The sequence below is a fragment of the Danio rerio genome, chromosome 9 (genome assembly GCF_052040795.2).
Source record: "Danio rerio strain M-AB ecotype USA chromosome 9, GRCz13ab, whole genome shotgun sequence".
Classification (NCBI taxonomy): domain Eukaryota; kingdom Metazoa; phylum Chordata; class Actinopteri; order Cypriniformes; family Danionidae; genus Danio; species Danio rerio.
In genome coordinates, this window is record NC_141029.1 from 31,679,652 (window position 1) to 31,706,176 (window position 26,525).

The 26,525-nt window shown below is 35.8% G+C and overlaps 1 protein-coding gene and 1 long non-coding RNA gene across 17 annotated transcripts in view; both read right to left on the reverse strand.

Annotated features, from left to right (window-relative positions):
* Window positions 1-26,525, reverse strand: part of il1rapl1a (interleukin 1 receptor accessory protein-like 1a) — a 269,892-nt gene that overhangs the window by 102,570 nt on the left and 140,797 nt on the right. For all 16 annotated transcript variants that reach the window (NM_001077576.2, XM_087266966.1, XM_087266959.1 and 13 more), the window contains one exon: window positions 25,992-26,089. In NM_001077576.2, the coding sequence (NP_001071044.2) occupies window positions 25,992-26,076 (85 nt within the window). In that variant the 5' untranslated portion in view covers window positions 26,077-26,089. The remainder of the gene's footprint in view (window positions 1-25,991; window positions 26,090-26,525) is intronic.
* LOC147835329 (uncharacterized) lies at window positions 563-7,201 on the reverse strand. The gene is made up of 4 exons (XR_015499616.1): window positions 5,326-7,201; window positions 3,794-5,176; window positions 1,732-3,412; window positions 563-1,310 (listed from the first exon to the last, which is right to left on the reverse strand). It is a non-coding gene; the product is annotated as an uncharacterized LOC147835329 (long non-coding RNA).

Genomic DNA, 26,525 nt, shown 5'->3' on the forward strand with positions numbered 1-26,525 from the left:
TATGTTATCCCCGTGCTTGCATAGGTTTCTTCTGGGTGCTCCAGCTTTCCCCAACAGTTTAAAGACATTTACTATAGGTGAATTAGGTAAGCTAAATTGTCTGTAGTGTATGTGTGTGAATGAGAGCACATGCATGTTTCCCTGTGATGGGTTGCACCTGGAAGGGCATCCGCTGCATAAAACACATGCTGGATAGGTTGGCAGTTCATTCCGCTGTGGTGACGACTAAGCCGGAAAGAAGATGAATCATACAGTATCATACATAATCATACAGTATTTTAGAATTGCAAAAATCTACAAAGTGCCCTCTATTGGATATCATCTGAAATATGCAACAAAATGTATCAGGCACAACCTATTTTTTCCGATATATTCCATATTTCCGATATTTTTATATTTCCAATAAGGTTGAAAATTTACAGAGGTGAAACACACAAGCTAGCAAATAAATAAATAAATAAATAAATAAATAAATAAATAAATAAATAAATAATAATAATAATAAATAAAGTAACTTTCTGGTGCCTACAGACGGGGTATAGCTAATTACTAATAAACCACATTGAAATGCAGATTTATTTATTTCTTGCAAATGAGTAAGCATTGTTACATGGGAAAACTATTCACCAATTGAGTTTATGTGACAAACAACAGTATAAGTCCAATAAATAAAAAATGAGATAACCATGTAGCATTATTGTGTGTTTGAACTTTGTATATAGAAACAGTTTGAAAATATTTTCATGCGATCAAGAGTCTGCATTTTATACATTAAAACAGCGAAAACACAGAAAAAAACGTTTAAGTCCACCAAGAAGAATGAAGATGCCACTTGCTGTCACGTCCACTTCGGACAAATAAAAGGCAAATCCTCTGCAAATAAAACAAATCGAAGTACAGAGTAAGGAAGGCTTTGAGGAATGCTAGGAAACCATATTTGAATCAAAGAGGAGAACAAAATCCAGAGAAAAATCCACCGAAAGAGGTGAGTGGAAAAAACGTATACGTGATGTGATCACTCTCTCGGAACCCACTGAGGAGTGCTAAACAGTAATAATAATAATAAACTTTAAAAAATGCTTAATATTAATTTGAAATTTCTGTTAATGTATTATAATATGAATTATTACTGAATCAGATCTTTAGTGGGATAAAGTGATATGATGAATTGGAGTTATACAGGTATTCCACACTAGTACTGGACATATACCATTATTCCACATTTAAGAAATATAAATCACAACAACTCTTTTTTTTTTAGTACTGAAACTCATTTAATTTTTAATACTGACACTGAAAAATGTTATCTCCTTAGAATTTAAAAGCTTTTATTGTCTATCTTCAAGCAAAATAAAAATATGTAATATAATGTTCACAAATCTAAATAAAAAAAAAGCCTTATTATCAAAAATTTGAAAATATGGACTTATATGGTTCTTTATCTCATGACCTCAATTACACTTAGACTTTTAAACAGCTGTTTCTACAATAAAAACCTCTCTACAGTGATGTTTCCTTCAGCGATGACTAGCTATTTCAAAGCTCAAATAATGAACATTGTGGTACAAAAACATCCTACATTTACATTGAGATTTTTAAACCACCTAAGATATCTTTCTCCATAGTGCACTATAATTGCATTACAGTTTTTCCAATTATAGTAAGAGACATGCCTAAATTAATTCTTGTGGCATTCAACAGCATCTCACAGATTCTGTCAATAGTGCTTACATTCGACTCAATCTATAAAATTCCCTTTTCCTTTTTGCAAAAAAAAGAAGAAAAAAAAAGAACCCCTGACATTTCCATTAATTAAATCATGATGTTGAACAGTATGTACCGTGCAAACATCTAGTACCTCAGTCAATTCAGAATGCAGTTCTAGGGCTGACCTGTGCATGAACGCTTATGTGTGTTCGAGAGTGAACAAGAGCTTTTAAAGGAAGAGGAGGACTTGGAAATGTGCGGCTTGCAGACTCGTGTGTAATTCAACGCAGTATCGATCATGCTACAGGACTGTCAGGTCAAGGAATTCCGCCTCCACACGCGCACACACACACACATACACGGGCACACACACAAACAAAGCATACGGGCCTCCAGTGAGATGTGTGTGGTTTAATGTTTTAAATGCTGCCCAGATGCTCCGTGCATAAAGGAAGGATATTAAATAAATAAAAGGGAAAGAGGATGAATAATCCTGTTAAAGATCAAACAACTCCCTCTCCTTCTCTCCCCTCTACAATCCTCATGGGAAATATAATGCGCGCACACACAAATGAAAAGGCATATAGAACTAAATGACAGTGGTATTCCCTGGCCACAACAATACATGACTGCGTTTACCTGTGAGAAAAGATTAAAGATGAAAGAGTACAGCAAACAAAAACGTGTTGATGTTGCTGTTAATGATAACGCTGACTAGTTTTTAATGTCTGAATCTTGAATCACCATTAATATTGCTCACACTTAATGCTTAGCTCTAAACTATTAAACTTCATTAGTGTTATACAAAGCATTGCACTTTGGCATGTAACACACTCTGCACCATTTATGCGATTGTGGAAATTACTGAATAGAGAAGTGTGATTACCTAATACCTTTTCTAAGAGACCAGACTTCATGATTAGGAATAAACATGCAACAAAAAAAAACATTATGAAGGAGGCGGTGAGTCATAGGTAGACACCAGATTATTATAGATACTAAACGCCTAGGAAAATTATCCAGAACCCCCTAGCAACTCCATAGCAACCACTCAGAACCCCCTGGCAACTGAATTGCAATAGGCAAAAGGGCGCCACAGCAAAACACCACAGCAACTGCATAGTGATGCCCTGACAAACGCTCACAACATGCACTGTTTTAGATTGACCTTATTCTTCATGTAAGAGTGGGCACTTTGGAACCTTATTGGCTTGAGAATTCAGTTCTCATTCATTTCCATTCATTTTTAGTCGCAGAAACAACTTGTTATGCTGCTTAATGTTGCAAACTGGTATTTTGTAATTATATTAACAACATTTTCATGTATAGTCTTAAACACACTTGTTTGTAGAGATAACTGTTTGACTGTCTGCCATTTGTTAGTCCAATGGTATCTCACAGCCATTCGTAGCTTTTTGATTCAGTGGTTAATTCGCTTGAATTTGTATGATCTCGTTTATACAATTTAGTTTTGATTGTGATTTGCTTATCCTCCAACGATTGATGAAAGGTGTTGTTTCAAGAGTTCGCCCTTAGCTGATGATTGATTATGAAGTGTGTTTGGCATGCTGTCCCGGGAGAGAGCACTGAGCTTGTGAGATCCTCGAGCCCGGGGCTACCCCCCATTGCAGCGCAAGAGGGGAGTCCGAGTTCAGGTAGGTCTTGAGAACTCTTCCTGCTTGATGATGTGGAAGTAGATTGAATGCTATGGAGTTTCTATGCTGTTAATTTAGATTTGTTAATTTACTTATGTTACATGTTCTTGGTCTGTGGGAGGAAACTGGAGAGCCCGGTGAAAACCTATGCAAACATGGGGACAACATGCAGACTCCGCACAGAAATGCTGACTTGGTCAGGTAGTGACTGAGCCAGTGACATTCTTGCTGTGTGGCAATGATGCTAACCATTAGGCCTCTCTGCTGCCCAGACAAGGAAATGGGAGGAGTAGGGGTGGAAGGGGGGATTTTTCAAGACAAAGATGGCTGAGGTAAGATACTCTGGTTATTTATAGTGGTTAATGAGTCGTCTGATTGGTGAATCAGTGTTAGCAAATGTGGACCAGCTGCTATCAATCATAAGCGCGTGCTCCTCTCGAAATTAGTTTACAAATAAACTTCACTTGGTGCCAAGCACCCTTTAAAAAAATTTATATTTTCATACAACTGAACTCAACTATGAATTCAATTATGTAAAAATGTAACTATGAAGTTGGCGCCAATAGCTTAGTGGTTAAGTGCACAGACATATGGTGCTCATGGCGACCCGAGTTCGATTACTGGCTCAAGGTTGTTTGTCGACTCTTCCCTTCTCTCTACTCCCAATACTTTTCTGTCTGTAACCTCCACTATCCTATTCTTATCTCAAACTTAAAATAATTTTTAAAAAGGTAACTATTAATAACATTTTTGGTTATTCCTGTTTTTTCTCTTATAAGCTGAATTGGAGGTTCTAAAACAAGCGGCAAAAATATCTTACTTCCTTATTGGTGAATAAGGCTAATAAAGACGCCAGGAAGAACCAAACATGTTTTCACAGTTATGACATACTGAACAAGTGCTTATTTTGGTACCCCCAAAAACCAATTGGTAAAAGGTTTTTTTCAAAGAACCATTTTTAAATGCGTGTGAAGAATACTTTCGTAATTTAAAGAACATTTTTAAGACTTTCCAAGTCTTTTTACTTTCGTCAATGGTTCTGAGGAACCTTTAAAGAGACAGCTGATGAAAATGAATATTTGCTGACCATCTGCTCAAGTGGTTCTAAAATTCTATGAATTTCCTTCTTCTCAAAGAAGAAACACAAAACAAGATATTCTGAAAAATGTCAAAAGTTTGGGGTAAGTAAGGTTTTTAAATGCTTTAAAATAAGCTTCTCCTGCTCACCAAGGCTGCATTTATTTAATCAAAAATGCAGTACAATTTGTAAAATAGCTTTTGATTCTACAAAAGGTTGTTTGTAGTTGATATGGTCTATAAGGAAAATTATTATTTAAAGATCTCTTTACTAAAAGGTTTTTCTATGGTATCACTGTGAAAACCTCATGTTAGTTCTTGTATAGATGTTGACTATGTTGAAACTGGGGCTGAACAATATTGGGAAATTGTACATTTTGATATTTATTTTCACTGTGATTTATATTGCCATATAAATACAATTTCACCAGATGACTTAAATAGCACTATTTGCAAAGTAAGTACTTTAGATTGATAGGAATGCTTTTGAAGGGGAGTAAAATATAAACATATTTGTTATGTAATTTATTATACTTATATAATTAACCAACTACATTCGTAAATAAACACAATGGAGCAAAGAGTAAAGTAAAATAAATAGATTTTTAAAGATTTTCTAGGGAAAGTCTAACAGTATTTAGGTATACAGAAATTGAATAATCAAATGTAAATTTACACTGCACAGTAATCATCAAAAACATTTTTATTAAACTTATTGAATACTATAATGCTTTAAACTCCTTAAAATGCTCACATAGTTACAGGCCTCAAACACATTCTGAGGATAGATATTTTCACTTTATTATGGTTCAGTTGTGCAGTGTCTAAACAAATCTTGTGTGCTTTGATCTGTGGTTTTTGGTCATCTACAATCCCAAATCAACACTGCATTGCGATGTGACTATTGCAAATGCACACCTTGTGGTAGCGATGCTCAAACGATATGTTGTGCTGCCCCAGTTGAAATGTTTCAAATGCCTTAAAAATAAAATACAGTAGCACATAAAGAGAGATGATATTACTCAATAATCACACTTGCACTTCTCTCTGTGCACTTGTTTCTTCAGTTTGAGGGAATCACTCATCTTCAAGGGTGCCTTGTGTATGTGTGTGCGTGCGTGGCTGGGTGGATGGAGGTGGAGAATTAGTTTAAGTGGGTTTCTGTTGCTTAGATAAGAACCTTGTTAAAATGCCTCACTACAGAGTTTCCATAACTACAGACACACTTCCAAGCAGTGAGGTCACGATTAGCACATCAGATTGGTGTTTCGCCTTTGAATAAAGCGGCTACATGTGGGAAAAAAGGATGCAGCAAAATTTCAGGCAAAAAAAGAAGAAAAGAATCTGCCATCTTTTACTCATCATTCGTTTTGGTCTGGTCTAAACCTGTATGATTGTTTTTCTTCACTGTGACAAAAATAAATGTTTAGGGTTTTATTCATGGTGCTCTAATTCGATTCATAATATTCAAATGTCTCATGCAATAAAAGAAAAACATGAAAAGATGCCTTTGAGCTCTGAAATCCATAAAACAAAACAAAAAAGCCTCATATTTCAGGTCTTCTGAAGTAAATACAATAGCTCTGTGAACTGTAAAAAATGGTAACCTGCAAATGTCAGCATGAGGAGCTATTTCTGCCTGATCTAACCTTTACATTCATTTTTACTGAAGCAATAATAAATATTAGAATTTATTCAGGGATCTTGAATGGTTATAATATTTAAATGATATCATACATTTATGATAAATCTAAAATATCAGAAGAAGATTTTTATGCTAACATTTATCTGCGTGTGAGGAAAAGACCAAAATTATTTGTTATTCTCAAAAAATCTTGCCCCTAGTCACTGCCTGCATAAGCCTATTGAATATTCTGCAGAATTTCATTGTCTCAGACAGAACTAAAATATCATACAGGTTGGGAACAACATTAATTTGACTTCTTGTTAGAACTATTCCTGTAATAGAAAGGAATTTGCATGTATCCATTTGAAACATCTATAACTATGAAAAGAGATATGGCAAGCTGATTTAACATTCAGTCTTCATGCTTGTCTATTTCATGCTACAACAGTGGAACCTTTCTTTTTTAGTTTCCAGTACCCACGTATAGCAGTGCTTTCTTTTAAGTTACTATGCTTTTTTAAAAGATGCTTATTCATAATATTTTGTTTATTAAATAATATTACTCATTTATTGACACTAGTATTAACTATTACCATCAGTATTTACTTCTCTATGATTAAATAACACATTTAAACTGTTTTACTCTATATATGACACTTATGTAACATGTTGCGAGTTTTTTAATGAACACTTCTGTGGCCATTTTGACTAGGCATAACGTGAGATCAGTAAACAAGCTGACTTAAAAATAAGAATTGTTACTAAGAAAAATTTCAAAACATTAGTCTAAAAACAAAAAAAAAAAAAAAACTAATATCTAAACAATATGTAGTAGTATTGTAACGATCTCCATCAATAGCTCTTGTAGATCACTGGAAACATTCACTATCACGTAACCTCTGCCACCGAACTGATCTACATTTTCCATCAGACACCTCACTCACACACCAGTTTCAGATCACCCAAATACACACACAGCTGGAAGCTCATCATGGAATGATATCCTGGAGTCTTGTTTGCCTCAACATTTCTAAACATTGCCATCTAGTCTTTCCCTGTTTTTGATCCTTGCCATGTTTATTGTTTATAGTATATTGTTTTTAGTGGTGGTCAAAGTGAGGCTTTGTGAAACACTGAAAGAGTGGGATCGAATCCAGGGTGTAACATGCTACTATATAGATATTTATTTATAAATGCTATGTTCTTGTAGTATTTTTTGTTTTAAAATTGACCTGACTTCTGCATAAAAACTTTGTAAATAAATATGTCTTGTTTTGGACAGTTGGACAATATTTTACAATATTAAAATACATCAAGTTATATTTACAGTTTATTTTGTAAAAGTCGGGATTCGGTACTCTGTTCCCATTTGCAGCACATTTACTCTGTGCACACGTACGGTCCAGGCTACAAGAGATAAAGGGATTCCCGACCTTGTCAGTCAAATGCAGATTCGCCAGGTCTTGAAACGCTTCTGAAATGACTGATGCTTTGAATCAATTTAATTATATGATCTGGTGTTTAAAAATCACCTTAGTCACGTGACCGGGGTGTTTCGAAACACTTGCTCTTTGGGATCTCAATACTCTGTCGGAATGTCAGTTTCATGTCAGCCATCCCTAGTCTTGCCATGCTTTTGATCCTTGCCTTGTTTATTGTTTACTTTATTTTGCCGCTTATATCAACCATTTTGCCTATTAACACAACTACGCTTTTGGATTACTCTCTCACTCCTGCTTTGACCATTGCCTGCCTGACTCAGAGTTTCTGCATTTAGACCCTTACCTCCATCACACTCTGAAATGCAGAGATACTATAACCCAAAAGAGTTAAATCTGGACAAACCCATCATTGGGTTATTTTATATATATATTTTTTATATAACATATATATATATATATATATATATATATATATATATATATATATATATATATATATATATATATATATATATATTTTTTTTTTTTATATATAACATTTTTTAACATTGGTTGGTTTTGTTCACCCAATTTTGGGTTGAGTGTCTGTTTAATATGCATGAGTATTATTAGCATCAACATATCATCACTTTCACTATGGAAAAAAATATTGAATTTCAACAGCTTTTTAATGACCAAGTACTAGCATCAAACAAATAAGTACTACTATCTAATATACCCTATATTAAAAGGTAATTACTAAAAAAGTAAGTGCTAGTCATCAGGCAATATAGATACTTGCAGCTTATAGATTAAATGTTAAACCTGCCGTAAGAGAGATGACCAGTATATGGACATACTTTATGAGATACAGTATATGACAAATGTTTCTTTAGAAAGAATTAAGAACAATCAACAGACTGGTATCTTCCGTTACGGTCACAGGGGATGAATATTTGTTATGGAATTTGTTTTTCTCCGCAGCCATCAACCTTGAATTTACATAATTGCATAATGCAACATCTAACAGAAAAGTGAAGAAAAAGAAAGCACAGGTCTCGTTTTAAGCCTCGTTTCCTCATTAATTCGCCCTCAAATTGGCCCTAACTAGGTCTGAATAAATATTCGTCCTCCGAAGATATTCTGTAATCAATTATGAAATATGCTAATGGACTGCTGTTGGCCCTAAGTTATCATGTTACTGTCACTAATTGTAGGTCACCTCATCCCTGGAGGTCTCGTAACATTCACTCTCTGTCTTTGTCACTCTTACTCTCTCCTCCTGTCTCTCTCTCTCTTTCAACCAGAAGGCAGTCCTCCTCTGTGATATTAGCCTGCAATGCCCGACCACTAGAGTCAATTACAGTAATATTAAATTAACCATTGTATCTCATTTAATTCAAATGTTCTGCTTTAACAAAGAGCCATTTAAGGATATGGAGTATATCTAACGCTTTCTTAAATTGGAACATCTTAATAAGACTTGGCAAAGGCCTGTGATCAAACGCAGTAAATCACAAGTACGCCATGCGCTGTCATCCTGCCACAGGTGGGCTAGTGCTGAATTCGACAGACTCGAGAAGGATTCCAGAAGCCCTTCAAAAGAAACCTGAAATGCGTCTAAAGCCAATTTGGAGTGTCGTGGTAAAACGGTGAGCACTTCTGAACACAGCAGATTCCTGTAAAAATGGCTTTTCAGCCATAATCACCAGCAATTCACTGCATTCGGAAATAAACACAAAAGTTTAGACAAAAAAAGAAGAAGAAAAAATAGAAAGAAGGTCTGAGCGCACGCACTGCGAGTCCTGTTTTCCATTAAATAAGAGAATGGGAGTTTCAAAGATGAAACAGTTATTTGTAATTGGGAGATACGGCATATAATCATGCTTGGAGGAATCTGAAATTCATTTTGACAATCTCGATTGGCTCTTTCGACGCAAGCACGCATTAAAGGCCATTCTTTTAAGAGGAAACTCAAAAGCTAGTTTCTAATTTCCCCATTCCCTGCTTAAATCCGAGATGGTAATTTCTCTCTCTGATATTGAGGGCAAATGCTAGTCGCTATTTAGTGCAACAGTAAATGGCTGTTTGCTTTAGACACTGAGAGCAACTGCACCCCAGTAAAACTGTCATGTTGACTTTGAGTTACCACTGCTCTCTCAGACACTTTGTGTCTTAGCGTGTGTGTTTGTGTGTGTGTGTGTTTGGGCTGGCTTGACGCCATGCAAATCCAATCACCCAGACCCATAAAGTGTGCATTTCCATTTCCTACAGCTCTCTGTAGAGACAGAAAGAGAGGGAGGGAGTGAGAGGAAGAGGTGGAACGGGGCTCCTTTGCTTCTCCCTGCTTTACGGTTATAGCTGTTTTGAGTAGGTATATTCATATAAACTCATTATGTACCCCATATTTCTAAGCTGATGTGTTTTGGGCCAAAACAAGTGATTTTAATCTCCCACAATGCACTGCAGCTCTTATATATTTACTGTTCCCATGGAGTCTTACCGGATCAGCGATCGCAAAAATCGCTTTGTCTGCCGCTAATTTGTCTTAGTCAGAATGCATCAGGCAAATCGAGGACATTTCCATGACGACATGCTGGGCTGACCGAACGTCTTCCTTGTTTCGACCTTTCCTCGACCTTTCTGGGTTTCCGCTAACCTCCGGCAGGTCTCTGTTGAACAATAGAGCGCCTGTTCATCCCTGATCTTTTCCCATACCTCTCCACCGCTCACCTCCGCCTCTGGCTTGCCATGGTGACGGAGGTCGAGCAGGTTCGCCGGGCGAGCAGGTGGCCTGTTAACCAATTGGGGAGAGCGATTTTCTCACAGCTCCGACAGGAATAATGGAAAAATTCCTTCGGTTGACTAAGATGGAGAAAAGAGCGATTGAAGTCTTTTCTATCGTCGGAGGCCTTTCATTGGCTCTCATAAAGAGTGAGGGTCTGTGGGTCACAGCAACATGACAGCAAGAGAATAGAGAGAGACCTGAGAGAGAGAACTGAAACAAACACGGGAATAAAGAGAGAAAATCCTGAGGCCAGAGCATGGGCTAATCCATCATTAGCATTTAAAAAACAGACATAGATTGAGAGAGAGCGACGGGAGCTATAGTGTGCTTAATGAGACAGGATGAACTGCATGTGTGTGTGTTTGAGCGTGTCTGAGTTGCGCTGGTTTCTTTTAATTGGAATTTCTGTCATTTATATTGTCAGACTTTTACATTTACTGTATAAACACTCACAGATTGCCTTCACTAGATCATGTTCACTTGAACATCTTTAGCTTATCTTGCTACGCATATCGTCCCCCGAGTCTTAAAGTTTCCCCTCATTAAAAATGTTGTACATGTAAAGTAATAGAACTTTTGACAATCTTTTGTCACCCTGCAAGATCACATGACCAGACATAATACTGGACATACTCCACTGCTTAATTACGGAGGGAGAAAAATGATGTGGAAAAATAATTATTCACTTATTTTAGTTAAACTGTGGACTTAAATTAAGAAATGACTCGTTGCTTTGTCTTGGCCATGATGAACTAATTTCTTCCTTTATTTTAATGTAAATTAAAGAACTATTACACAATGGACAGGATTTAGTAAGATGAGGGAACTAATTATTTTATAGAAGTAAATGTTTGTTTAAAACATGGAAACAAATGGATAAAATTTGCTGATATATTACGAAATCCTAGGAATATATTTGTTAAATCATGGCCAAAAATACATATTTCTACTGCATGTTGTGTTTAAGCAGCAACCTCCCACTCTCCCTCATGAAGCCAATATGGAAGTAACTCAAACTGCAATTCATTGACTCGCCACTGGGGGCTGGCTCCAGGAACTCTAGATGTTCACTGACTGCAATTTTAAATTGGTCAATTTTACAGCTAATAAAAACACGTTTACAGTCTTATACAAATGATGGTTTTGGTGCATTTAGTTAATATTACCCTTCATGACAACTGTGAAAGGGTTGATTTTTTTATAACTCATCCATTTCATTTTTATAAGGTTATATTAATTCTGCATAATTAGGGTGGGGCCACTTGAGTGACAGCTTTAGGTCTTGCTGGTTGCAGTCATGACACCGCAGCTGATTCCAGCTGGTTAGTCACTGAGCTCGGCATATACATCGTATTTTTGTTTTGTTTTATGTAGCTTTACACAGTTAATTGCATTTTAGAATTATTTCCAAAAATTATCAAATAATATGGCAAGCTCATAAGCCATTTAAGTTGTCTCCATTTCCCAAGTGAGTGAAATTTTTATATACATATAAACCATATCTATGAATGTATTTGTTTTATTTAGGATAATTTATCATTTATATTTTTCTTTAGCATTTGCATTTACTAACACAGAATTTATTTAAAGTGTTTGAAAGTAATTCACGTTTTCCTCCTGTAGAAAAAGTAGAAAATCATTAGAACAATGTTTAGTGGCTCAATGTATTACAACAGTGTTTTTAAAAGACTAACCACTTTATTAATATAGTACTGTATACAACTAAACACAAACGAGTCACAGGCAATGAAGTATTAAGCGATCGTTTCTCGCAAAGAAAAGCCTGTTTAAGCAAAATGCTAGCAGGCTTCTGTAGCTTCACTGATGCTCCGCCTCTTTTCCCTTGTTTGGCTACCCCCAGTTGGTTGGCAGGAAAATGGTGACTGTTGGCCATGCCTATATGTTGCTTCATTTGCGCTCTTCAGAAACCTGAGCGACGTCACAGATGCTACTTCCATATCTTTTACAGTTTATGGTTGTTTTGCATGTGACTGGATGTTGCATCTACATCACTAGGTGGCAATATTTAAAAAAGAAACGAAAGATCGATATGATCATTAATTTTTCTCAATCTGATTATAAAAACAAAATTGTAACAAATACAGCAGACAGCTGATTTTATTTTAAAACCTTAACCGCAGAAAACAAGGAAAATGCATGAAAACCTCAGATCATTACTTTCTCCAACGCTGCTGACATCTTGTCTTCCCTAAACACTTGTAAAGTGAGCACCTGCTGTGTGCAAAATGTCACATTATGTAGAAATCACCAATCAAAAATGTCATGATCAGCAGCAAAGATACAAGCAGATCATCCAGCAGATATGATCCATCATTTATAAGCTGATCATTTACTTTGTTAATGGGCTGATAAAGATAACTTTAAAAATAAGTATGTATTGACTGATATCGTTATGGCCCCCAATGGATGGTGAGCCACTATTAAAGACCTAGGAATGTTTATGAGGTCATGTGAGTGAGAAAACATGATGCATGGAATGGATCAAGCTGACTTTTTTAATTTACAAAAAAATAAAAACTATTTAAATAAATTATGAGCTGCGTACATAAAATGTCAAATGTACAAGCACAACAGAAAAATAAACAGTTTGATATATGGTACACCGTGCCTAAGGTCAATATCAATGATGTACAACTGGATGTACACCAGACTTTGCTGTGTCCTCCACATCTATAACGCTGTTTTTCTATGAGTGCACAGAAACTGTTTTACACAACTCCAGCTTTTCAAAATAAGTTGTGTCCCAAATGATGCCCTATAACACTGTGCACTTATGCACTCATAGACCCAACAGTGCAGTGCATGAGTTTTTCAAATTAGTGAAATAATTCACCAAACTACCAAATCGTACCCAACACAATCATAACCTTCTGGAGGTGGCATAATCACTTAGGAGGTTTGCACAATTCACAATAAATAAAAAAAGTTATCCAACCTTAGCACACAATAGCCCATCCACTTACACTACGTGAGCAAAGCTGTGACCATTGACTGCATAAAGTGTTCAACATTCCACACTTCTGTTTATCAGTTAGCTGATAATAACTTACATTCAGGTTCTAAAAGTACAATTACTCTTCTAAGGCTTTTTAGTGTGAATGAACTACAGTACTAACACAGTTTATACTTAATGGCATAGAGTAGTGCAAAAAAATGGGATGCAGAGAAAGAGAGTTTTGAATTTATTGGCATATCAACTTCTCTGGCTATTTCATGCCGAAATCAGTTCAAATTTGATAAATACCACATTTCTACAATAATAAATCTATAACAATAAAAATACATCAACTTCAATGAATGATACATAAAATAAAAATCTAAAACAATTTTTAAGGTTTACTTTTGATAAAAAATGCAGCATTTTTGACCATTTTTGTTGTCTGATAACCTCAAAAATAGGGCATCCCATCAGCGCAAATAGCCTAGTGCAATGGTCTCAAACTCAATTCCTGAAGGGCCACAGCTCTGCGTAGTTTAGCTTTAACCACCTCCAACTCACCCCTGCTTAATAGTCTCTAATAGTTGCCTTGAACTCCTAGGCCTAGGCCTAGTGGTTAAGTGAATCGACATATAGCACCATGGTGCTCACAGCGACCTGAGTTTGATTTCCCAGTTCAAGGTCCTTTGCGTACCCTTCCCCTCCCTCTGCTTCCAATACTTCCCTTTCTGTAACCTCCACTATTCTATCCAAATTAAAGGTGAAAAACCCAGTTTGGTTTCTGTTGCAATATTGACAGATTTAGTATTCACCTAAATTTTGTCTTCATAGTCAACAGCTTAACCTGTGGTCTGTGTGGGTCCACATGCCCCAGTATATAATTAAATGGGGACTCTATACTGCTCAGTGAGCGCTGTCTTTCAGATGAAATGTTAAACCGAGGTCCTGACTTGTTAGAATACCCTTCGTTGTTGTTTCGAGTAGGGGGTTTAATCCTGGCCAAATTTTCCCACTGGCTTCTGTTCATTGTGGCCTCCTAACCATCCCCATATCATAATTGATCCCTCATCACTGTTTTCTCTCCTCCAATCAGCTGGTATGTGGTGTGCGGTCTGGCGCAATTTGATGCATCATCCAAGCACGATACAATTCTGCACAGTGGTGGTAGATGGGGAGACACCCCCCCACCCTCCAATCAAAATGTAAGGAACTATTAGTAACTGTTTTGGACTTTTGTTTCAAAGTAAATATGACATCTGATACATGTGGTTTGTTCAAGCGACAAAGCAATGTGACGTTTTGATTGTGTGGTGTGCCTTCATCAAGACAACGAGAGAAAGGATTTAAGCTGTAAAATTCCAATTAAAGGGAAACTGAAGGCAAAAATCAGATAAGTTAAAGGAATGGTGTTGTTACAAGCTGGCGTGTAGTGCAAAGGAGGACGACAAGGTGAGGAACCAAACACAGCATTAAACATTTATATATTAAACAAACCAGAACAAAACAAAACTAGAACAAACCAGGGAACAAACAGCTATCATGGGAGCAACGAAAACACAACAGACAACAAGAGGGGAAACAAACTGATTTAAAGTTGAAGTCAGAATTATTAGCCTTCCTTTGATTGTTCTGTTTTGTTTGTTTAGATATTTTCCAAATAGTGTTTAAGAGAGCAAAAAAAATTTCACTGTATGTCTGATTATATTTTTTCTTCTGCGGAAAGTCTTATTGGTTTTATTTTGGCTAGAATGAAAGTAGTTTTAAATTTTTTTAAAGTAATTTTAAGCTCAAAATTATTAGCCCCTTTTTGCTATTTTTTTGATAGTCTACAGAACAAACCATCATTATACAACAACTTGCCTAATTACCCTAACCTGCTTAGTTAACCTAATTAACTTAGTTAAGCCTTTAAATGTCACTTTAAGCTGTAAAGAAGTGTCTTAAAAAATATCTAGTCAAAAATTATTTACAGTCATCATGGCAAAAATAAAATAAATCAGTTACTAGAAATAAGTTATTAAATCTAACGTTTTAAAAAATAAACAGGAGGCTAAAAATTCAGGGGGGCTAATAATTCTGACTTAAAATGTATATAGTCCTATTCATCAATGTGAATTAACCACAGCTGTGTGTGTGATTACAGACTAACAGGAACTAGTGTGTATGTGAGTGGTGCATGACAGTATATGTAGTCCATGGGATGGTGGATTTGTAGTTCATTAGCAATCCACAACTGTTAGATCACTGATAATCATAACAGGTGCATGCATATGGTCAATTGCACAAACGAATAAATTGCATAAAGAAATACAAAATTAATAACTCGAGGGCATTCTCTGTTTATCAGAGGATTTTATTTTAACAGAAAAATATATCTTATTCCGACCAAAGAGATTTGATCTGACAGTAATCATGACCTGCAAACTCATCAATATGTATTTGCTAGGTGGACTTCAATGCACCTTTTAATCCCCTGCATTACACAAATAACCATAATAAAATATTTCTGTGAAGAGACCTAGTCAGGGCAGATGCCATATTTATTTGATTCAGATCAAAAAGAGGCTGTGAGGGATATTTTAAGTCTATTAAATGTTAAACGTATGACTTTCAGAAAACTGCACAGAAACTCTAAAAATAAATGGTTTGGTTTTGTGCAGATCTGACATCACCTAAGACAGCACAACTCATTACACCGAACAAACTCACGGTCTTACTTTGATTTACGTCAAATTAACCATGCTGTCTACCCTGACTAAAGTCCATTTGCAAGGAGTTTTTGTTTTTAAAAGGTCTTGCCCTTCCATGAAATAACTAAATGTTATTTTCACAAGCTTTATATGACTATTATCAGCAAAAGTCTTGTAAAATGCACCGATGAATCATCTTCAAATCGACTTAAATCATTTCTTTAGAGAAGGCGCGCTCCTCTTTTTGTCCATGGATGACATTTCTCCCCTCATTTCTCAAATCTCCTTTCATGAAGCTGCATTCAAATTTCAGCATCTTCGTAATCCATAATGCAAGAGACAATTAGAGCTTGATATTTCATAACCAATCAGAACATGGCCCTGTTCAATTACAGCTGTGAAGTCCTTTAAAACACATCAAGAGGAATGCATGCTGTGCTGATGAGATGTGTGCGTGTGTTTGTGTCGCTCACAGTCATGCACGCGCACACAGATACGTACGCACACACACTGATGTTTGGGCCATGCCTTGGGCCTCTGCTGAGATGATCAGATGGAAAAAGGGAAAGAGTTATTATTTCATCTTCAGCATGGAGAGTGATGTGGATGCGGCTGACATTTAATAGTGTCTTTGAAGCTTCGATTCTGCTGCAATACAGTCAGAAGCGTCACTGAGCCGAACGGCGCGCAGATAGTCCAATAAAACTCTCTCGCAGGTTTCAGCACACTTCTCCATTTCATTAAAGGAATATTCCAGGCTTCTTTTGGACTCGTCAAAATGTCACATGTAAGAATTTGAAATATGTGAAGCTTGTGTTTTTGTGCTAAAGCTCTTACACGAATGCTGTTACGTAAACTGAAAGTTGTCTAAATGGTCCAGTCGAGGTGGGACTACTTTTCCAGGTGGATGAACCTCTGCTCATGCATAAGTGATGAAATTCCTGTGAGTGCAGCTCCTAACAGTTGCTCAGAATTAGAAAGTTTGCTGCAAATGGCATAGTTATCTTTTTTTTTTCACTATGTGATACAGAATGCTGTATGCAACTGTCACTGTCACATGGACTCACTATGTCATGCATTAACATTTTGCCAGACTTGCCAGAGGCTGGTTACTTGGGAAAATTGCTGTCAATCATTTTTTTTGTAGGATATGAAACAGCATATGATTTATTTCATAATTTTTAAAGCATTACAACTTGTCTGCAAATTACTAATGTCCTAGGACCTCAATAAATTACAGATATGCTCACTGAATACAAACCTAAGATTACTCAGATCATTATGATCAATTCAATTAGAAATTCCAAGAGTTCAGTCAAAAGCAGGGTGAATCAGCTTCTAGAAATGATCAGATGTGTTCCAACATTAAGCACATTTTTAGGGGGGAAATCTCCTGATTTACCACCAGTGTGCAGCATCCACCTGGATGATGCGGCAGCAGCCATTTTGCACCAGACCGCACACCACACACCTGCTGATTGGTGGAGAGGAGACAAAATAATGAAGCCAATTATGATATGGGCAGGGTTAGCAGGCCAGGATGCTGGGGTAAATCCTTACTCCTTTTCAAAGGACATCCTGGGATTTCTAACGACCACAGATAGTCGGTATTCGATTTAATGTCTCATCTGAAAGATGTTACACCGAGAGAAAGGTAATTCAATACTTTGAATTACCAATGTGTCTGAAATGTGCTATATACAGTAAATAAACTTGCCATGCATTGCCTTGCCTTATTATTTTAATATTTCAACATGCATAATAAAGTGGAAAATGTTTAACTGGATTATGAATATTATTATTATTTAGTGAAAGTATATAAATTAAATTAATAAAGTAAAAGCACATAGTGTTAAATATGCTAAATACTGTTTGCTTATTGTTAAACATTTGCCAGTAATATTTTAACAACAACAACAACAACAACAATAATATTTATTATTCATTCATTTATTCATTTTCTTTTCGGGCTAATCTCTTTATTCATCAGGGGTGGCCACAGCAGAATGAACCGCCAACTTATCAAGCATGTTTTACAAAGCGGATGCCCTTCCAGTCACAACCCAACACTGGAAAACATATTTATTATTATTTATATGAAATATTTTGTAGTAATAATATAATCAATAATAATAATAATAGTAATAAAATATTATTATTACACTGTAAAACCCAATAAATTAAGGCAACTCAAACCATTTAAGGGAAACCAACTGCTACAAACCATTTGAGTTAAAAAACAAATCTATATTAGTGCTGAGAACTTACTCCACTTAATTTGAAGTAATGAGGTATTTAATTACCTCATTACCTTCAACACTGAGTTCAAAACTCTTTTCGAATGAGTAGAATACATTTTCAGTAAATTTTGAGTTAACTACACTCATTTCATTTGATAAAGTTGACTGTTAATTTGTACATTGTACTGTTATTATTTTTATTAATATTATTATTATTGATGTTATTAATACAAAATATTTAATGTAAATAATAGTATATAGTATTATTACCATCACTATAATTAATAATCATAATACTATTCATATTGTTGTTGTTGTTGTTGTTGTTGTTGTTAAAATATTATTATTATAATAATAACAATTTTAGTATATTGAATATCTATTTTTATAATAATTATTAATATTACTTAATTTATATTACAATAACAAATTATGAAAATATATGGTTGTTGTTTTTCTTTGCTTTCAAATGTTAAAACAGAGCTTTTATTCTGGTGGGCTTTTTCACTGTTGAACATTTTTGTTGACAACGGATTTTACTCATTAAAAAACATGGGAAAATCTTTGGCACAAGTAACGAAGTTTATGTGGATCAAGTGCAGGGAGCCTAAACAAAACCCTGAAAACACTGCTATCAGGAGCTGTATGCATTTACATAAGATTACATATTTCCATAGATCCTTTGTGATTTAATAATCATGCTAAACCACATACTGTTTTTTTCTCACTGGCTAATTGTAGGCACTAGTTGCTTGTCTAGGCCCTACTTCAGCAGGTGGAATCAGGTTCTCTTTAAAACAAATTCTTTACAATTTTAATAATGATAAAAAACGTTTAATGAAGGAAATTGAGATAATGAAAGTGAATTTGAGCAGGATATTAAACAACAACAGCAGCCATTTTTCTTTAAGTAATCAAAAGTTACAGTATTAACGCATATGTAAAGATTGATTTGTTTGTAGGGCTGCTGTTCACACAGTTTCCATGCCAATGTGTTAATATAAATGCATTTCCTATTTTTTTTTAAACAGAGGAGCAAGCTAAATTATTATTTATGGTAATCACCAGCAAGCCACAGATGTTGTCCTTAGAGATTCCCATATGAGAAAAGCCAGCACATACAAATCTAAACATTACCTGCAGCTTGTTTTCATCATGCAGCAGAGCCGTCGATGGCAGTCCAGCTCTGCTGTAATTCTAGACTGCCTTCAAAAAACCTTTAAAGTGCTGTTCCTTCAACACCCCCATGGTCAAAAGTCTCTGCAAGGCTGTGCTTTAAGTGAACTCGAACGTGTGTATTTCGAGTGTCTTTTCAAGGCTGCACTCAAGTACTGTATGTTCTAGATAAGATGCCTTGCTTTACCATGAAATCAAAATAGACTCCATTTACTTTCTTAAAGTTCCACTCAGGGATTTTGTGCTCATTATATATAAAAAGTTTTAGCCCAGGAAAATGAAGAGTGCTTATGAAACAAAAATCATGAAATCTCATTAGCTCCCAAAAAAGTTGTTTTGTTCTACATACTGAGGTCGATATACTGCAAAAACTCTTTATTTAGTTAACAGTTAAAAAATGAAAGGTACTGATCTTGATTTAAGAGTAAAATATTATGTAAGATTAGATTGAGTAAGATTATTCTGATTGTTTTTAAATTATTGAAGTGTAAGTTAAGAATTTTACCTGCATATTTAACTTAATTGCAATCAGAGAGATACTTTAAGACCAAACTTGTATTATTAAGACTTTATTTTAGCTGTAGTAACCTGATTAAGATCATTCACTAAAAGATACTCAATCTTATACTTGCTATTTAGAGACAAAATACACGCAGTTATGTTAGGTCGCATATTTTTAGAGAGCAGCAAGTAATAATTTTGCATTGTAACTACTTAAGTCTTATAATTCGAAAAAAAAAAAGTGGATAATATGCATGTATACTACCTGACAAAAGTCTTCTCGTCTATCCAAGCTTTAGGAATTCATGTTCAATATTAATGCTCAATAATGTTCATGTCTGGTGACTAGGCTGGCCAATCCTGGAGCAACTTGAATTTTGGAGGCTGAAGTACGAGGAGTGATACCCTGCTGAAGAATGTGCCCTCTCCAGAGGTTTGTAATGTAATAGGCAGCACAAATGTCTTGATACCTCAGGCTGTTGATATTGTCATCCACTCTGCAGATCTCTTGCATGCCCCATACTGAATATGACCCCAAAACATGACACATTTCTGTGAGAATCTTGGGTCCATGCGAGTTCCAATAGGTCTTCTTTAATATTTGTGATGATTGAGATGCAGTTCAACAGATGCTTCATCTGAAAAATCTACCTTCTGCCACTTTTCTAATTAATCAACTAGAAGTCAAGTTATTATGTGTTGCTCTTAACTGGGATAGACGACAAGGCTTTTGTCAGGTAGTGTATGTGTGATCCTGATTTAATTCATGCTAAAATAAAATGCTGAGTTGTCTTTGGTTTAGTTGTCTTGTTTTGAAAAATAATCTGCCAATAGTGTGATAAAAATAATATTGTTTTCGCTTTGGCATAAGATTATTTTGCTTACCCCACTGACAGATTATTTTGCTGGTTTTAAGCAAAAACTCGCTTAATTCTGACATTATTTCTTAAAACAGGACAATATTTGTTGCTTGCCTAGAGAATGCTTCTTGATTTAAAAAACATTTAGATATTTGTACTAGAAACAAGACTAAGTAAGATAAGCATTTTTGCAGTGTATATAATGACAACCCTTAAATTAAAAGGAATTCTCCTGTTTATCAACTCTAGTATCAAGACATTTTTCCCTTTTAAGATCAAATCTTGCACTTATAATTATCTTACTGCACAGGCAGATAATTTGACATGTTTCTAATCTGTATCTTCTCAAATCCTTCATTTATTTGTTGTGTTTAGATGGTTATTTTTTGCAGTGTGTGTTGAAAGCACACAACAAATCAAATTGTACTCATTATTTCAGTAACCCTTTTATTATCAGATAACCTTCGTTTATGAAATAAGTTATTTGTGGCTTTATGCAAACAACACTCTTCTGCAATGGAACTATAACTGATGGTAAAATGCCTCCATGAAGCTTGACACATTGTAAAACTTTGCCTGTATTGCTGCAAAAGCAGAAAACACATTGCTCTGCATACACTTCGCTGCACTTTTCAGAGAACGCATCCACAAGAGGCAATGTAAGCTATAATTCTTTCTCCTTTGTGAAGATGTGTGTTTATTAAACAGCACAGTGTCATAAAAACTCTGCCTGTGGATACAAAATGGTCACAAAAACCAATATTGCATTGCTGACAGCACATTTGATGGCAGTCTCAAAACTTAATGTCCGGTGTCTGGCACTAAATAGCTTATTTAATCTTCTCTGAAACTTAAAGTGACTGTGTTTGTTGTACGTATCTTGCCGGTTCAGAAATGAGTACAACCAAAAGGTTAATACTCAATCATGCTTAAAAAAATAACGTCTCACCTACATTAACCCTAGGCTAAAGCTCACGGATAGTGTTAGCCATGGCAAACATGAGATAAAAACACACTTACAGAAGCAACCATGCCTTTTTAACTTGATCCTACATATTTTTTTGAGCTTATTTATTAGGACTTGTGTTTTTAGCACTCCTACGTGAGCAGTGTTCCTGTTGAAGGCTAACTTTTTAGCCATCCTATGAAATTGTAATATTTCCCAAGTGCTGTTTAACTAAAAGAAGCCCTTTTTCAACACATTTTAAACATTTTAGTTTTATTAACTAATTTGTAATAACTTTTTTGATGATAACAATACATAATATTGTATTTGCTATTTTGGAAGATGCGATTAAAAGTGCAATATAAAGGCTTAAATAAGTCCATTAGTTTAACTAGGCAAGTTAGTTTAATCAGGCAAGACGTTGGGTAACAGTGGTTTGTTTTGTAGCCAAACAAAATATCTTAAGGGGCTAATAATATTGACCTTACAACCTTTTTTACTTTTTGTAAAATATTTTAGGTTTAATTTACAGCCAAAAAAAAGTCTTTCTCCAGAAGTAAAAAGAGAACAGGAAATGCTCAGTTAAACATCACTTGGGAAATATTAAAAAAAGAATTACATTTTCACTGGGGGCTATTAATTTTGTCTTCATCTGTATAGAGAAGATTACTGTATGTGGTGCAAACATTAAAATAGATTAGTTTACAAATCATGAACCGTGTAGAAGCGTTTCGAGGTCATAACATATCTTGTGCAGTGTCTTGCATAATACTAAGTCTTTATTCACTATAATCTGCCCCGTAATTATTTAAACAAAAGGAACAAAAGATGTTGATGTTTTACTGCCTATGAAGTGTTCATTTCACCTTGAATATGTGATGCTATAAATATAGCTGTGTGGTTGCAGTTTAGACGAAATGTAGACAGACTTGTATTTTTAGTACACCCGAATTGCACTGTGGACAATTTTAATGGACAAGGTAAGTTCACACAAAGATGTAAAACTTTAAGTTGCTGTTTTTGACTCTTCTAAAGCATAAAAATGCCACAATATGTTTGCAGATATTTAAGTCACATGTCAAGTAAACATTCTTGTTTATCTGAAAAACAATACTGAAGGCGACCTTCGGTGAACAGTAGCAGTTCCATGTGAGTTGGTTAATACTTAGCAAATAACAGAAATATTACAAACATAAACATTAGGTGAGCTGGTTACATTGTAACCCCATGTCCTAACAACATGCTACATGTGAAGATTTGCAATGATAAGCAATTTGGCTGTGCAGACGCAACATGACAAAATTTTAAATACAGCTGTTCAAAATCACAGAAAATATGTACACTCACTGCACTCCAACAAACAGGTAAGGTTTATAATCTGATTGATACTTATTAAACCTTTATTAACATAATTAAATGTTCATGCTGAATCACTGACATGTGTTGTTTTGTACTGAGTCACAGTTTTAAAGCTCAATTTAAAAATGGTGTATTTTATTTTCAAAATATGAGGTGAACTATCTGATGCTGCTTTCAGGAGTATGGCAATAAATGTCATGTAAAATGGCGTTCAAACTCACATTATTAGCATTTAACTATAATTAAAGCACATGAGGTGTACCTGAGCTAATTATTGTCATTTATCTGTTGTTCACCTGTGAGAAATAGAAGCCATTTCTAAACTATTAATTTTAGTTAGGACAAAAACTTCTTTAAATATGGAGAATATTTATTCTATTGCCTGCCAGCCATGGATTAAATCAGCCTTTAGGCTCAAGACTCGCTCCTGTTGGTCATCAATCTGGCAACCTACACTTGCATGTAGGATCTAGGAATGCAATACCTAGTTAACTCTGTATAAACCACACAAGGTGTACCTGAGGTAAAAATTGTCAGTTTATCCTGTTGTTCAGCTGCAAGAGATAGAAGCCTTTCCAAAATATAAATTTCAGGTGTTTGTTGGGACAAAAGCTCCTTTTAATAGTGAAAAGACCTTCTATCATGTGCCACTGTTTTTATTTAGAACACAATGTAAATCAGCCTTTATTAGCGGAGTCAATCTGGCAACCTGTTCTTGTGTGTGTTTTGAACCAGGAGTGCAATACCTAGTTTACATACAATTACATACTGCACCTTCAATGTACTAACCCCTCTGTAAATGAAATGCTGGGTTACACAAAATTATTTAATGTTGTCCCAACATAATTGTATAAAGTTAAAACTTAACCGTAGTTAGATTTAAACAAATTCAGCTCGAAGGAGCTGCAAACAAATAGATGACAGAACTGAAACTTTCACATGATCTTGTGGGACTAAGATTGAAATACAGACAGGATGAAAATTCAAACATTTTCAAAAAAGCATCAATCTTTTATAGGATAGTCAGGGGATGTCCTTAGCCTACCCCTCAAGTGCATGATTATCCCAGTAAAGGAACACATTGGCTTTTGACAGTGTTTATATATGAAACAGATTTAAAAATGAAGTTACTGCTAATATTGGCCAAAATATTTAAGACAAATGTTATAGGCATCCAAATACAAACAGGATATATAGGAATCAGGATATTTTGACCGATACAAGAAAAAATGTTTTTAATCTTTCAGTGGTTTTAGAAATGTAAAAAGGTTGAACATAAAACAATCAAGCGGTCCAAAACAAATCTCAAGAATTAAGTTGTTTCAGCTCATTTTAAATAAGTAGTTTAAACAAGTAGCAGGCAACAAGGAGGCTCAGTGGTAAGCACTGTCACCTCACAGCAAGAAGGTCCCGACTAACCTGAAGAAAAATGAATGAATGAATGAATGTTTTTACAAATTTAAATAGGTTGAACGTAAAACAATCAAGTGGTCTGAAACAAATCTAAAGAATTAAGTTATTTCAGCTCATTTTAAATAAGTAGTTTAAATAAGCAGCATGACAGGCCCTGAGACAGAAGGTAAATAAACTGTTTGTTGAACGTATTTAGATTATTAAATTTGCATTATTTTTAAATATATTTTACTGTTTTCACTGCTCAAGTTCAACATTGCACGTTTTTCCAAAAGGTACCTTTTAATCACAATTCCCCCTCTGAAATGACTTTCCTTGTGGCTCGATTTCACTTAGGCTCTTCAGGCTTTTGTATAATGCTGGACTAGATTGGATATCCAATAACCAAATAGCCATTTAGGGACAATTGTAGCAAACACTCATTCAGATCACGGTCCATTCTGACATTCATAACATCCACTTTTCACAACCCAATCACAACCCTTACCAACAAAATCAACCCACGCTCAACAGTTTCTCTGCTTAAATATCCCGTTTCATTCGGAAAATATGCATCCTTACACAAGTATAATGGGTTATGAATGCCATTTCATGCTGACTCTAAGGTAGCGAAGCTGTCCTTAAAAGACTCCCGTCTCTTTCCATCAGACTGTATATAATAAGCATTTCTTTATCCGACGCTGAAATAGGGTTCACACGTTTAGCTCATTTTCACTGAATGCCTCAAGTTTCAGCAAATGAGCATCTCTTCTTTTGTCGCCATTATGCTCCAGGAGAAAAGCGAGATAACAGGAAATACAAATTTTTGGTCCTGAGGAACATCAAACTGCAGCTGAACTCACAACACCTCCCTGCACCTAATTATCTGGAGTACATGGTGGTCTTGGCTCACATTTTGTGCGCTTTTTCCCAGTCAGACACACACACACACACACACACACACACACACACACACACACACACACACACACACACACAATTCGCGCTCCCTTAAACACCCACACCCCCACACACACGCTCCCTCCCTCACACACATTAGAGTATCACCTCTGACAGATGGGCTGGCACTGCTCTCTTCCCAACCTGTTCTCTGTTGCAAATTGTATGTGTGTGTGTTTACATGTGTTCTTGTTAGTGTGTGTATGTGGAGTTTGGCGATTATGCACATGCCTACTTGTGCGTAAAGAAAAACACACACACACAGACACACACACGCGCGCACACTCACACACACACACACACACACACACACACACACACACACACACACACACACACACACACACACACACACACACACACACACACACACACACACACACACAGACTCTCTCTCTCTCACACGCACTATTTCACTGTCTGAGCACACAAGAGTGACCTTCACCGTCAATGCTGCATTAAATTAAGCTTTAATATGTACAGTCACATGGCCCACGAGAGCGGTTTAGCACGGCAGCTTTCATTACGCCGTGAAATAATATTTGATGTTACACTTTAATGCGAAGTGCGAGCCCTCAGTGAGTAATGAGAGAGAGAGAGAGAGAGAGAGAGACAGACAGGAATTGGACATACCTGAGCCTCTTTTTGACACCACCTTCAGAGACAGAGACACAGAGACGCCGCAGAGCAGGAACAGCACTGGGTTGAGAGCTGTCATCTTCCTCTCCAGCCTGACGGAGACACAGAGAGAAACCGCACATGTCATATGGGCAACATACAAGCAGCAGCTTCCCACGTCCAGACCTGCATTCACATCTTCTCTGCCAAGAACAGGATTTAAAGGTGAAGTGTGTAATTTTGTCGATGTTAAAACCCAGAAGACTGACTTCCCGAGGATGGTAAACACGCTGACGCTGTCAAACATTGCTCTGTTTGCTTCAGCGGCCCAACATTTCAACTTCACACTTAACCAATGGCATAAGTCCGGGGTAGGACGACTTTTTTTTAGAACAATAGAGGGCGTGTTTGACAAGTGCTTTTTTAAACATCTTACTCTCATAGTAAACACTCTTTAAATCATTTTCAGGTGAAAAAAAAATGCTGAAGTGGCTTATGTAACGGGTCCCACACGAGTGGAATCCGTTCTGCGTTGTGTTGTTGTTTTTC